This window comes from Glycine soja, chromosome 11 (assembly GCF_004193775.1).
Source record: "Glycine soja cultivar W05 chromosome 11, ASM419377v2, whole genome shotgun sequence".
In the NCBI taxonomy this organism is placed as follows: Eukaryota; Viridiplantae; Streptophyta; class Magnoliopsida; order Fabales; family Fabaceae; genus Glycine; species Glycine soja.
Genome location: NC_041012.1, coordinates 9,977,982 through 9,993,207, shown reverse-complemented (window position 1 = coordinate 9,993,207; position 15,226 = coordinate 9,977,982). Strand labels below are relative to the sequence as shown.

The window sequence follows — 15,226 nt, the reverse complement described above, 5'->3', positions numbered from 1 at the left end:
AATAACCTGACATAAATTTTAGATCTTAATCTCATGAAATTGGTATCCACCTTCATTTAGTCTATGCACTTATAAGGGGCATTATCCTGTTACCACGGACACTTAATTTACTCTTGAAGCAACCCTTAAACTGTTGCAATTTACCTAAATATAAAATTGTTGATACCAAAAGTAAAAGTAAAAGTAAAAGTAAAATAAAATAAAAAATAAACACAGCATAATCAACTATATTTACATACTATATTTAAATAGTTTTTTTTCAAACCATATAATATTAGGGTCAATATCCCCCAAAAGATTCCACTGTCCTATATGAAATTATAGTTGCAGTTGTGTAAAGGATTCCAGACTGAACAATAAAGATCCTTCGTTTTGAAAACTACCCTTGGGGACTAATATTCATATATGGCATGAGACGGGCTTTTCTGTCATTTAAAAATTGTTTCCCAATGCTCACTTGATCCCCACTGTGACACTCTGTCTCGAATATATGATTCAATGTCTGTGAAGTGTCAAGCTTTTGGAACGTTTTGGTTATTTTCCTTTCCCCTTTTTGCCAAAAGAAAGTGGACCTTTCACGCCTCATTATAATTGATCTTCAATTTTTTTATTTGAAGAATATGGACCTCAACCAACATAATTGCACGTTAGGGATTTGCAAAAGAAAAAAAAAAGTTACTTTTCCAGTTGGAGTAGGTAATAAGCGTTCAAAATGTCCAATTTGAGCATAAATCAATAAATTTATAGTGGGGATCTAATTCGGTTTGTTTAGTAGAATGCATAAATTTTTTTGATATTATTTTTTATTGTGACTGTAACACCTCATTTTTTTAAAAATAAATAAGAAGATTTTTATTTAAAAATTAATAGAGTTTTTATAAATTAAATTAATGAGAAGAAATGATTTTTGTTTATTAAAATAAGAGTTTCATAAATTAGAAAATAAATAGAATAAAATGATGTTTTAGAAAATAAATGAATGTTTTAATTGGTCATTTATTTAATCAAAGAGTAAAATAAATTTTATTTTTATAAAATGATAAAATAAAGAAAAAAATAGAATAAAAATATGCTTAGAATATCCTAACTATAAATAGATGTTCAATTTTTATCATTGTGATCTACATTTTTTTTTCTCCCAGAATTACGATTTCAGACTCGTTAACGGTTGGATCATCCTGAAATTTGGATACTAACTTTGAAACTCATTTTCACACATTCCCACCGTTGTGATTTGCGAAATAATGTCTTTAGAGAGAGAAATACCTCTCACACGGAGACAATGAAATTGAGGCTTCAATCTCTTTTCTTTCTCTCTAACACTTGAAAATTCTAGCAGAACAACTAGGGAAAAAACTTGAAGAATCTTAGGAAACCGCTAGACGCACCATTATCTCTACTGGACTACACATGTGAGCTTGCTTAAAGGTAATGGATGGATTTATCGTAATTAGGATTAGAGTGAACATGTGTAGAGATTCCTAGAGGATCAAATTGGGGTTAATTTTGGGGTATTTTATGTGCTTTAATTTGCTTGTACAATGACAACTACAAATTGTTCATGTTTGACGGGTCAATTAATGCCCTGATGCGAATTGGATGGTTAATTCAGTGTTTGGCTTTGAATGTTAGAAACCTAGAAATTTAGGAATTCTAATTGGGGTTAGTTTTGGGGTGTTTTATGCGTTTTAATTTTGCCTGTACAATGATAACTACAAATTGCTCATGTTTGATGAGTCAATTGATGCCCTGATGCAAATTGGATGGTTAATTCAGCGTTTGACTTTGAATGTTAGAAACTTAGAAATTTGGGAATTCTTAATTCTTGCATGTTTTCTTGAAATTGATTGAGAGGTTTTGTTCCTCATGATGTGATCACATGTTTTGTGTTATTCGTTTTGAATTTGAGTGTGTTTTGAGGTCTAAATTGTGTCTTTTTTGCTTATGAAATATAGGTTTTTAGTGAAGCATGATCGTGCTTGATGCGAGCACGCCAGTGTTGAGTGAAAATCAATTATTTTAAGTCTGTGTTATTTTCCTTACAATGTGAATTAACTTTTAGCCTAAAAATGACTAAGAAAATGATTGAATTAGGTTTTGTGGTCTTCATGAAAGTTGTATCCTTGGATGTTATCAAACAAATGTGTTTGTTCCACCCAATTCATAGTATGGCCCCCTAGAGAGTCAAATTACTGACCAAAGGTCGAGCTGTCAGGATTAAACAATGATCCAATGTTTACCTTAGGTTTAGACATAGTTAATGGTCAAACCAGATTTTGTGATCAACATAAGAGTTGTAAATAATTGTCTTAGCTTTCAAATAAGATAAGTATGAACTTAATAAGATTAGTACATCCCCTGTACTGGTAATTTTACTATACAAAGGTCGTATTAACTTAGGAGAAAATGTAAGGATATACTTGTTTACTGTACATGTACGTGTGGTTGCTATTAAATGAATGAATAAGTGAATGATTATATACCTTAAATATTGGAAGATTGCTATTGTATGATATATATATATATATATATATATATATATATAAATATATGTTTTGTGTCATGTAAATATTATTACTGTGTGATGAGTATATGAATCATGAGGCATAATGGCATGACATTTTGAGATTATGAAATTGTGATTGAGATTTAGTATAAGTGACAAGTTGAACATGTGTTAATTTGTGAGATATACGTGAACATGTGATGGTGGATGATGTTGAATTTTGGACATGAAATATGGTTGTGAATAAGTGTTTGGTTAATAATTGATGTGATAATACTTGTGTTGTAAATTGTGAATTATACAATAACCCAATTGGTGTTTACCTTGAGAAAGTGTAGGGTTCTAAATTAGGAACTTGAGGTGTTAAAAAGGAAAGTGTAGGGTTTCAAGTTAAGAACCTAAGGTGTTAAAAGAAAAGTGTAAAATTCCAAGTTAGGAACTTGAGGTATTAAATTGCAACACAATGTGTAAAACGTGTTTGAAAACAAGTGTGATGTCGCGTGTATTGTATAATTCATGAGCAGTGTCTGCGTGCAAAAATTATTTTAGGGGTTACACCTAAATCAGGAAGGTGAAACTCTAATAGGTTCTTTGAAGTCTAGGTTTTGGGGGTAAATACACTCGGTTTGAGTGCTCTTTTAAGCCTATGATGATCCTATACGGTTGAAGCATTTTCACAAAACAGAGTGATCCTGACTGATCACCTTATGATTTCACTTAGTGAGAGTGATTTGGCATACCAATTGTGTGGCTTGTCTTGTTATATACTCTTAAGCGCCCTAGTGTTATTTTTCACTGACATGGTTCCACATTGCATATATGATTAAGTCTTATTGTATCTGTTGCATAACACCTACGTGATGATCTTTGTGACTTGTTATGTGATGGTGTGTAATAAATTGTGTAAGTGTGAGATGCGATATTGTATTTGAGATGTGTTGTGTTGAATATGTGATTAATCGTGAAGGTGTGAAATGTGATTTGTGATTAAATTCTAGGACATAGGATGTTACGTGTCGAGTGTTGAAATAATGCAAACTATGCCAAAGTTAAGCCTTGTTATACCTATATTATTGTTATAATTATATTATTGTTATATTCATATCATACTTGTATACTTTTGTTTATCTCTATTTGTTGAGGAATGTGATGACTCGTTCTCTGTGTGATATTTGTGTTTGGATTCTATGATGATCTAGAATCTTGTGTTTGTGAGAGCAGATGACTAGGTGAATTGATTTAAGAAACCTCATGCTGGAGGACGTTGAAACACAATGCTCTGATATGACGTGACATATATTGGAGCATGAGTTTCTGTTTTAATTGCATGATATTCCGAATATGTTATTTTACTTTATGCTACTTAACTTGAGTTCTTTCGTAAATTTGAATGACCTTATTTTGAGTTGAAAATATTTCTGATAAATTTTATTTAGTAACAATGAAGCGAATATGAACCTTTTGCTCACTTAGATTTACTTATGATTTTATTGAATAAAATTGATTTAATTAGATTTCGTATTTTTTATGTTTTTCTCATTTATATGCTTGTTGAGGTACAAGGTGTCACACTTACGGATAAAAAAATCCCAATAAATTTAATAAGTGAGGCTTCCTCATGTGAATTTTCCCAATGACTTTACTCAGCATGACAAATTTAGCTCTTAAACTTCCATCAAGGGTAATGTTACAGTTTATGCATTAGGCATTCATTTGATTCAAGAGAAGGAACCTTCTCTAATAGGTCTTATACTCAAAGCAAAGTATGGCCAACCAAGTAAGGGAGAAATTGATAAGTAAGGACATATACATATGTAATAAAATGGGTAGATGAAAGTAACATAGTGGGATCTAAAATATAAAATGTTACCTTATCACATAAGAACATGTTCTCATCATGAAAATGAAAAAGCCACCAAGGTCAATTGATGCCTTTGTGAACGAAGTTACATAGTCGTGTCATTAACTGTGATGATTATACACGAAGTATGAATTAGCATTAAAGCAACATCTATAGTTCAAACTATCCCTAAGTTGAAAGCAGAAATGGTTGACCACATATATGAAAGTGGAAGAGAGTGGCATGGAACTTCTCATGTTCGTACTAAAAAGCAATTATGTGATATGAAACAGTGGTACCACCACTTAATGCTGAATTCTGGTAATTTTTGGAATATGTGGGCAAATTGGTAAATTAGCAACAAACTGCTGATGTTACAAACATGTAAGAGTTAAAACTCCTTCCCTCTTCCTCTCTTCTTTTTCACATCATCACATGCCCTCACCCCATTAAATTTTTCTTATGATAATAAAAACAGAATTAGTTGGACTTAGGGTGCCCCTCTCTATACCTCTTTCTATTTTCTGGCTCTCCAAGGTTCTACTTTAGATATAGCCTTTCAAATCAAATCCAACCATTAAATACCACTTGGTCACCCTCTTTGTTCTTCTCGCCCATATAAATAAAAGTTTCTTATTTCATCTAGTGCATATAATATTATCTTTTCAAAATTTACATGTTCCACTCTGTTCTGTTTCATGGCTGCAACAACAGCAACCTCGGCACAGGTTTTCAAAGACTACAAGGACAGCAACAATGGCAACCCTGAAATTACGAGGCATGAAATTCAAGCCGCCATAGCCAAAGCTGTGGAGCTAAGAGCTCTTCATGCGGCTTTAATGCGAGGAAATAGCCCTGCCAATGCTAGATTCCCATCCCCTTCCCCTGCTTCGCGCCCTGTTGCTCACTTCTCTGCTCAAGATTACCCTGTTTTCACTCCTGTGAGTATTTTAATTTTTTTTTTCCATTAATTTTGGATTGCAAATTTTGTTTTTTTAGTTCTTTTGATGAATTGGGTATCCTTAAATATGTCCAATTCGTATCAAAACAGCTATTCTGTTCTAAGAAACAGAGTACTTTTGCGGGATTATGTTTGAATTGACTGTTCCTGTTGATCATGATAGGGACCAAATTTAAGATACTGGAATTTGTGGAATATGCAAGCATTTGTTGCAGATAGATTGAACTATAGATGAAAACTCTACTTGAATTATGGTCCTTCAACTTGCATATTCCACAAATTCAAGTATCTTAAATTTGGTCCTTATCATGAAAGGAATAGATACTTGAATAAGGAATTATGAACGCTGTTATTTATTGCAGTTGAAATGAATTATGAAACTGCTGCTTTCTTTATAGGTGGTTTAGGTAGATATCATTATTATTGCGGTTACATCCTTAATCTTTGCTCCTTTTTTTTTATTTAATCTTGAGGAAACGCCGGCCGTGAATGAGAGTTTTGACTTTTTTGAACATTTTAGGATTTTGCTTTAAATTCTGCGTCATGGAACTCTTAAGGTTCATTAAGTCAACTGAACTGAATCCTGAGGAGAAGTCTGCAACTATGACATTTATTATCTGACTGATTCTTTAATTCGAAGAATAATTTAATGTTTTTTCATCACTTTTCATTATTTTCATTTTCTACCAATTTTTGTGGTTCTGTAAACAAAATGAAAACAAATTTTTGTGGCCGCAACTGCAAAATAATTAATAAGTTTCTAAATGTGAGAATTATTGACAGAGCTACGAAGATGATCCACTGGTGGGGTACAATCAAAATTCCATGAAAAGCCTAACAGTATCAGAAAGTTGGGATGGGAGTATGCTAGAAGGAGGAAACAACATAGATAACATCGTAGCAGATTACAAGGAGAGATCAAGTTCAAGGAAGGGACTATATGCTGGTTTTGCCAACCTTGAATCTCACATATGCCCCACGGAAGACACCAAATCTGTGACTGGCTCTAGCGCAAATCAAATTACCGTTCTTCAAACATCGCCACCAAAAGACTACTTCAAGTGTAGGAGGCGAAACAGTATGGAGGATTTCAAGTCTGTATCTTCCTGCAACAAATGTAACCCTGCCACCTTAACTAGTGAATTTGAGAATGCAAGGAACAGCAAGAGCTCCAACATTGTTGTCCAGGTCACAGATTCCCGCTCATCTCTTCAATCACAAACTAAAAACAAGGGGGTGATTTCTTGGTTGTTTCCAAGGTTAAAGAAGAAGCACAAGAATGAGAATTCCCCTAATAGAGCAGAATCTGAGGATGTCTCTCAGGTGCTTAAGGACTTGGGAATAATGTCAATTGAGACACTGAAGAAAGAGCTGGTGGAAGCAAACGAAAACCGAGACATGGCCTTAATGGAAGTTTCTGAGATGAGGAATTCATTGGGGGAACTGAAACAGAAGCTGGAGTACTTGGAGAGTTACTGCAAAGAGCTGAAGAAAGCTTTGAAGCAAGCCGTGCAGCCAAGGGATTTTCAACTTTGTGACCAACTAAGTAGTCTTCCTCAGAGTAGGAAATCATTTGAAGGGAATGGAGAAAATTTGATGCCCGTGAGTGAAGAAGTAATGGTTGAGGGATTCTTGCAGATAGTATCAGAGTCTAGATTATCAGTGAAGCAGTTCTGTAAGACCCTTATAAACCACATTGAAGAAACTGATCATTCTTTGACAGAAAACTTGAATTTTCTTCTCCAACCATATAAGCTGTCACTGAATTCCAAGTACTCAAAGGCAGTTCTATACCATTTTGAAGCTTTTATAAACCAGTCTCTCTACCAAGACTTTGAGAATTGTGTTTTCCAAAAGAACGGTTGCTCAAAATTCCTTAACCCGCAGCAGGATCGTCAAACACAATTCTCCTCATTCGTTGCCCTTAGGAATTTGAGCTGGAACGAGGTACTGAGAAAGGGAACAAAATATTACAGTGAAGAGTTTAGCAAGTTCTGTGACCAGAAAATGTATTGTATCAACACTAGTCTGAAATGGACAAGGCCTTGGCCTGAACAGCTCCTTCAAGCTTTCTTTGTGGCTGCAAAATGCATGTGGCTGCTACATTTGCTTGCGTTTTCTTTCAATCCACCGTTGGGAATTTTAAGGGTCGAAGAGAATAAAACCTTTGATCCTCAATACATGGAAGATATGTGTCCGAGGTCACAAGGTCCAAGAAGAGTTAAGATCATGGTGATGCCAGGGTTTTATGTTCAGGATAGGGTCTTGAGGTGTAAAGTTCTCTGCAGGTACAAATCTGCGGCCTAGGTAAGAGTTGGAATAAGTTTTATATGTACATTTTCTTTTACTTTTAGACTCACTCATCTTAAGTCTGTAACTAGCCAAATGTACGTGATAATTAATAATAGTTCAAAGTGATCTAATCTATTGCATGTTCAATTTTGGGTGCTTGTCATTGGATAGATAAAGATTGAGAAGTGCATAGGATTGTTAAATAAAATTATGCTAGCCACTCGTTCTGTCATTACGAATGCTCTCAATTTCATGTAGTTCAGAGCACAAAAAACGTATTAAGAGTGTACTTGAATAAATTTCTCTATAAACACTCATAGAAAAAATAAATAAGAAAAATAATAATAAAAAATTCGGGTAAGTTAAAATTGACTTATGCAAAGTATAAAAGAAGCTTTCAAAAGAACTGATATGAGAAAATTTCTACAACTTTTTTTTTTATTTTTTAAAAAACTAATTTAATTTTTTCTTTGATTTTCTTCTCTTATGTGTTAATGAAAAAAATTATCCAAACAAACTCTAAGAAACACATGTTTTCATCTTTGGCTAATCACTAGCCTATCCTTAAATTTCTCGTAGGACCCGCAGAAACCTGTACGGATAGTACCTCTTGCTTAATTTACTAACTATACGAATACAGATGAATGCTTAATAACTGCCGTGTTAATGAAGACTAAGACTAAATGAGGAAATATTTTTCCTAATTATTATAACCAGGCATTGTGAAAAGAAACCCGATGATTTAGTAGCAAACAACAATTATTGATGTTGAAGGGAACGTACCACCAATTTTCTTTCTTTATATTTGCAATGTGATGTTTATAAAATTTCTGAGATCAAAACGAGGGAGTACCATAGAGAACTCTAGAGGTAGAACTACATTCTCCTAGTAGAAACAGCCTTGCCAGATGAAACTTTGATACTCCAGCGGAACCTTTTATATATACTACGCAAAGTTCATTATATGATTATAGTATTGTAACTATACGGATACTACGCTCTTGCTTAATTTACTAGGAAAAGGAATGCCCGCAAAATCCTGCCAAAGCATCCTTGTGAAAAATACCTCATGCCCATAACTAGCAAGTCAATCCGCCACTGAGTTCCCCTCCCTATAGGTGTGAAAAATCCAAATGGTCCCAGGTATAACATACTATAAGAATTTTTAGTAATTGCCTTGTTTATGAAGCCAAGGAATGAACAGGACTAAGACTAAATGAGGGGATATGTTTCCTAATTACTACAAACAGGTATAGGGAAAAGAAATCCGTTGATAGTAGTTATTGATATTGAAGGGAACATATAGCATCGATTTTCTACCTATATGATGTTTATCAAATTTATGCGATCAAAACGAGGGAGTACATGGGAGAACCCTAGGGGTAGAGAAAAATTAATATCTATAGCTTGGTAGAAACAACCTTGTCAGATGAAACGTAGCCACTCATGCGGGATCTTGAATATTTTAGTATTATTTAATTCCAAAAAATAGAGTATTAGTAGTTTACTGTTCGGGACTGCGTTTCACAAACCCTTATGATCAGTAACTACAGGAAGTGCGCGTGTAGTGACAACGAGTGCCAAAAATGATGTTTATGCAGGGGAATTATACTGTCACTGGGTAGTAAAATGACCAGTCACATAGATATTAGCAATGCTACTTAGAACACGCTCAGTTCTCCAAAAGAAAGAATGAAAGATGATATAACATTAGGATGCATCCGAACTTTCACCCTCACTCCACCAAAAGCTAACTGAAAAACTGGTAGTCAAAGAGCGCACATAGTGCCACCATTTTGGCGGGATATATAACATTTCGCCTTCCTCTAAAATACAGTCTACAAATTCCAAGTCTTGCACCTTCGGAAACTTGTTTTCATCTATGTCATCTAAATCAACCTTCAGACAAAAGAAATCTCTAATCAACATGGAGATAGATTTCAAAATATCAAATGCAATAATAAATAAAACAAATAAGAGAATGGATGGCACAGTTTGTGTCGTATGAATGATCTTTTTGTAGGAAAGCTAAACCTGAATCAACACCCCCTATAATGTTTCCACTTTGCAAGCTAATCCATAAACCTATCACTTACTGTATGTAAACTGCAAAAAAATTGTATTTTATACTACAATCTTATTCTTCTGAATAGTTTCTGTTGGCAGCTAGTCTAGACAATAATAAGCATTGCACTTGCAGAAGAATCATCTTTGTCGCAACAGATCTAAGATGGAATCTTTTTAGATTAGTTATAAAAGCTTGGATACTTGTTCACTTGGCTGCCTGGGCAATCTGTGGCCGGTGAAAGAATAAAAAAGCCTAGACATACACCAAGTAACAGAGGGTATAACAATAAGACAGAAAAAAATGCTACATTAATGAAATACTTCTAGAGCTCATTGGCCACTTAGATGGGATGCAGTGTCAGTGTTCAATCAAACAATTCAAAAACTAATTACCTGGCTGGAATTGTGGAGCATGGTACCAGAGTGGGGGGAAAGTTCCTCAGACAAAGATGAAGAGTAAAGCCTAATGTATTTCTTTCCAACAACCTGGAAGTATGAAAATGGTTTCAGCCAAATAGATTATGCCATGGTGCACAATAATCCTTTGCATGATACAGCTATGGCTGTTAGTATGACATAATATAGACAGCTATTGGCTTGATAATAGTACTGCAAAATGTTGGAGTCACAGTACTCAAAAGATGAGGGCAATAACTAACAGCTAGTGGTACATAAAATGAATTCTTGGTATGTGTGCGTGGTGGGAGAGGGGGGTTGATTGTGGTTGTAAAAGACAGCCTGTTCAGTGCAGCTGAGTTACCTGAGCTAGTATGTTATGATGTGGATCATGGTGTAACGGTGTCACTGTTCCTGCTGGACCAAACCAAGCATTGAGAGATCGTAGCTCCCCTCCACCAGTAAAACAATAGTCAGGAATAAAGATATCTTTCCGAAGCTCATTTATCTGCCATTTCAATAATATCAGAAACTGAAAGCAGTACAAGTCCGGCACTTGCACGCTAAAAATGAAAAAAGTCGATTTGGAGACAACATTGAAATTTGTAAATACCTGATCAAATAATGGATGCTGAGCAAGATATGTAAGACCACCAGGAGAACAGCTATCGGACTTTATCCGCTGAAGAAACTCTGAAAATGTAATTAGCTCTTGCTTCCACTCAGTACATAAATAGTTTTTCCCAACCTGGAATGAAAGCTGCATTTACCCTTTTTTGCAATATTTTTCTAAAAATAAAAACACACACACACACACACACACACACATATATATATATATATATATAATACATACAAAAATCCACTCTACCTTGTTCTCCCTGTGTGTGTGTGTGTGTGTGTGTGTGAAGGGATTTCCTGTATACTGCTAAACAACTTCCAACAGCCATGCCATGACAGAAAAAGTCTACATAAGGTAAATGCAACATAAATACAAATGGTACTAGATGTAACATACATGTTACAATGTAAAGACATGAGGAACTGCAATGGACATTCACTTCACACAAATCATAAATTTCTACAACTTTGTCCCATTACCTATTATTCAGTTTTAACAACTTAGTGGGAAAAAAAAAATCTGCCATGGAACATCATAGTAAAAGGAGGAAGGGAGGGGAAGTGTTCACTCACAAACTGTTGCAACCAAAATAAAATTTATTCACTTGTTAGATGCATGACAGGTAAAAAGTTCTAGGATTTCTACATAGAGCATTTTTAGGCCTATAAAACCCCACAGATTTGAAAGGATTCATATGCAACGCAAAAATAGATTAACTGCATTAAACTATATTCCAGGAGAATGATTTCCTAGCTGATGAGTTGATGACCAACTTTGGTTGCCTGTAGACATAAATTCAGGAAATATAATTTACAAAGAGAGGACAAGATATAAGTTGCAATTAAAAGACAATTCCATCATCAGTGTAACTTAAGTGCATCAAGCTTGTGTTTGTCAATAACTATCCAAGGTGGACCCTTCTGTTTTGCTTAAATTTTACTCTAAAAAATTCTCAAAATTCTTCTCTCCATTCATACATCTTTCCCACTGACACTGCTCAATAAACTTCCCAAACTCCTGGTAAGAAAGTTGTTACAAAAATAATATTACTAGCAAACAACTTAAATTTCATAATTCAGCTGCTACTACACATATATTCCCCAGGAGTGAGTTAAGTCATAAGTTTTAATTAATGTGATTTAAGTTTATCACAAATAATGATAAAAAGAAGTTGTCAACCAGCCATCAACCTTTTCTCTGTAGAAGGAAGAAAATCAAACAAACATCCAATCTCAAAACCCTTATCTCGTGCCTTCCTTTACAATCACAGAAATATCAATCAATCAGACAAATTACCTCAACCGGAACCGTGCGGTCACCGGCAACTCTCAGTAAGTAATCTTCGTCATTCCATTTCATCTTGGCTGGCCAGTGAGCCATACAATCACTGATAATAACCGGGCAGCCAGACAGGTAATGATCCTTCAGGAATTTCTCCAGCGACAGTGCCGATTTCTTCGCCACAAGCTTATTTGAAAGAGACTTCACAGGTAAAAGTTGGAGCACCTACAATGTAAAAAGCTATAACATAAACGTTAGAGCAGAACAGCCATAAATATAAAAAATTCAAATGCAGCCATAACACAAATCAACAAATCTCCAAATTCCAACAATAATACTAACACTAGCATGAAAATATTTAGTTACTTACTGAACTTCACGATTGAGATTAATGCAGAATTAACGACGATAAAAGAAAACAGAGAGGAACGGACCTCACCTCTGCCATATCAAATTCGCGATCGACGAGTCGGTGCTCGGAGTTCCCCAAATCAGAAACCCTAACGGTCTTCCTCGTTTGTTCGGAAATTTTCTCGATGGCGGAGTCCAAATCCTTGCGGAGGAGCGTGCCTCCCATGATGATTCCCAAATCCAAAACCCTAAGCGCGTCCCTGAACTCGCCGTTGCGGTAGTGGTGGCGCGCCACGAGGAGGCACGCCATGGAGTAAGCGTCGCGCCACACCGGCAGCACCGAGTGCCACGGCCCCGAGTGCAGCTGCTCCCACGCCATCTCGCACGCCGCCTCCGCCGCGCGAATGTCGCCGTTTGCCGCCAGAGCCGCCATGCTCACGTACGCGTACCCGCCATGCTCGGAGATCGCGTGGAGCAGCGCCGCCGATTCAAGGTCCAGCGTCGGCGTATCAAAACCGCGAGAAGGAGCGTCACCGCCGGATGCGGAGTTCGTCAACATTGCTGCGGCGGCGCAAGGGGAGAACTCCGGCGACTCGACTAAAAACTGAAAAAAAAAGTGAAAGTAGTACTTCAAAAAAGTGCTTGATATTTGAAGCACGGTTCGAGTCTTGGAGATATTTCTAAAGTATCTTAGGACCCAAAGTTAAATAATCATTGCTAATCAATCAGATATTTTTCTCTTTCCCTTTGCACACGGGATATTCAGATATTTTTGTCTTTCTATTAAGTATGATATTTTTTTGTCTCCACATTATGGCGTTTTCGTGTTTTTGCTTTTATTTTTCTCTTACAAGTCTATGTTTTTTGAAGTTGCTTAATTGCGACGTGAGACCTGTTTGATCTGATTCCTCGTACACAGGTTCGTATGAAGCCACGTATTTTATTAAAAGTCACAAAAAATGCAAATTTTGCTTTTAAAATGAAGTGAAGCCACGTTTATTAGCAAACGTCACAGAAATTTGAAAAATTATGCTTTTAAAGAAAGTGAACTTCAACCGAAAAAAGAAAAAAAAAACTTTTTCATAACGGTAGGATGGATATATTAAGAATATTATATATCGTGGATTCGTGATACATGTCATAATTTGTTAATTGTATCAATAAAAAATTGAATAATCACAATTGTCAACATTTTCACAGTATTTTTTTTTATGTAAACTAGGGGAAGAGAGACCTCTAAACTATATAAATAAATAATAAATAAAAAACAAAAAAATAGAAGATAAATATAGAAGTAGTGAAAAGTTATTGTAGGTTAGAAAAAAAAATTTAAAAGTCTTAAAAATAATTTGAGTATAAAATTATTCAATAAAATATGTACATCGAGAATATTTTTTTTTATTAGTATAGACGACATATTGTAATGAGTATTGTAGTTTTTATTCTATAAGTTGCTGTAGAATGATAAGTTGATTACTAAGAGTAAAAGATATTTTGGATCTAGAACTACGGATATTTGAATGTTACAGTACACATTCGACTAATCAAATGTTTCAAAGAGATTATTTTGTCTCCTTTCATTTTCTTATTCTGTGGATTGATGGGATTTTTGAGTGCCGCCCTGGGGTAGAGGATAGGAGAGAGGTGTAACAATATCATTTATTTATTACTATTTGCAAATGAATCATTTTTGTTGTTTATTATGGCATCTTTAATAATGGTCAAAATTTAAGACATCCATTTTAAGTATTTTAGAGTATATTAAATTAAATTTTATTTTTTAAAAACTTTGAAGATAAATTGCTTGTATAAGATATCTATGCCAAAAGAAACCCACAATATCAAGTAAACTTGCTCCAACAAAAAAAAAAATTATCCAAAGAAATTCATCAAAATCTTGTGATCTTAGAATAAAAGTTCTTCGTTGATATGATGTTATGCAAACTAGATATCACATGTTCATGAAGTGATATATAGGTGGCCCAAAAAGCTAATTTAAAAATATGTCCAAAAAATAGATCTCTCCATCTCTTGGCTCTCTTCGTATAAGTTTTGAATTTAATTAATATAAATGTATTGGTTTTCATCTATTTTTCATTAAATATTTAATTTTGTGAAACAACAATTGGATAGAGGTTATTTCCCAAAAAAAATACAAATGGATAGAGCTATCTAATCTAAGTTACTAAATACAATCAAGAGCTCACGGAAATAATTACTCTTTTTGAAAGCTTTAACTTAGAATTTAACATGATACTAACCAGTTAAACATTATGGCACTATTGGATATCCTACCAGTTCTGGTTCATATTATTGTCTTTCACAGCAATGCTATAGCCTATGCGCTGACTGTTTACTGTATCCATTTATCCCTTACAGAGAGATGAGTAGTGTTTTAAGGAACGGTTTAAATAAATTGATTATTACTGTCAAACACTTGGAGCATATTAAAATATCAACACCTAAAATGTGCATGGTTTAGTTACAAGGTTCTGTGATTTTGTTTAGTACTTGTCCCCAATCGCACCACACCCTTTGATCAGTAGTTTGTGTTGAAAGCAAGGTCTTGAGATTTTTAGTACTTGCCCCAAATCATCCCTTCATACCCTTTCACTAGTTAGTGCCAAAAGCACACAACAAGAGAATTAATATGTTGATCGAACATTATTGTGTCCCCCTTGGAAGTTATTGGACAGTTTGCTCAATTATAGTTCAAAAGATGTTGACCCACACTTAATTTTCCAGTGGCTTATAGTTTTGGTATATTTTAGTTAGATGTAACTATAATTAAACACCCCTAGTGGTAGTTGGATATAATGGAGTATGATAAAAATATATTTGTGTAGAAGAAAATTGTTGCTTGTGTCCTGGTATTTATAGATGAGGAATTGTTGACCATAAGTTTTGTGG

The 15,226-nt window shown here is 34.7% G+C and overlaps 2 protein-coding genes across 3 annotated transcripts; one reads left to right on the top strand and one right to left on the bottom strand.

The window, feature by feature from the left end:
- The first annotated feature begins 4,800 nt into the window (after positions 1-4,800).
- Positions 4,801-7,749, top strand: LOC114374563 (IRK-interacting protein-like). Its single transcript, XM_028332223.1, has 2 exons — positions 4,801-5,287; positions 6,091-7,749. The coding sequence occupies exons 1-2, from the start codon at positions 5,045-5,047 to the stop codon at positions 7,612-7,614; spliced, it is 1,767 nt and encodes a 588-aa protein (XP_028188024.1). The 5' UTR covers positions 4,801-5,044; the 3' UTR covers positions 7,615-7,749.
- A 1,297-nt stretch (positions 7,750-9,046) lies between these two features.
- Positions 9,047-13,050, bottom strand: LOC114374564 (lysine-specific demethylase JMJ30-like). 2 transcript variants are annotated; one of them, XM_028332224.1, is made up of 6 exons: positions 12,405-13,050; positions 11,981-12,190; positions 10,676-10,822; positions 10,427-10,570; positions 10,060-10,152; positions 9,047-9,498 (listed from the first exon to the last, which is right to left on the bottom strand). In XM_028332224.1, the coding sequence occupies exons 1-6, from the start codon at positions 12,873-12,875 to the stop codon at positions 9,310-9,312; spliced, it is 1,254 nt and encodes a 417-aa protein (XP_028188025.1). In that variant the 5' UTR covers positions 12,876-13,050; the 3' UTR covers positions 9,047-9,309. The 2 variants fall into 2 exon arrangements, with proteins under 2 accessions (XP_028188025.1, XP_028188026.1); XM_028332225.1 differs by having other exon boundaries at positions 10,676-10,810; positions 12,405-13,040.
- Positions 13,051-15,226: the final 2,176 nt, after the last annotated feature.

What these genes read in the sequence shown, in the direction of transcription:
- LOC114374563 (XM_028332223.1), top strand. Translation starts at nt 5,045, where the DNA reads ATGGCTGCAACAACAGCAACCTCGGCACAGGTTTTCAAAGACTACAAG. An exon ending in ATTACCCTGTTTTCACTCCT is followed by an intron (nt 5,288 to 6,090) that starts GTGAGTATTTTA and finishes AATTATTGACAG; the next exon opens with AGCTACGAAGATGATCCACT.
- LOC114374564 (XM_028332224.1), bottom strand. Translation starts at nt 12,875, where the DNA reads ATGTTGACGAACTCCGCATCCGGCGGTGACGCTCCTTCTCGCGGTTTT. An exon ending in GCGAATTTGATATGGCAGAG is followed by an intron (nt 12,191 to 12,404) that starts GTGAGGTCCGTT and finishes TTTACATTGTAG; the next exon opens with GTGCTCCAACTTTTACCTGT. An exon ending in ATCATAACATACTAGCTCAG is followed by an intron (nt 10,153 to 10,426) that starts GTAACTCAGCTG and finishes TCATACTTCCAG; the next exon opens with GTTGTTGGAAAGAAATACAT.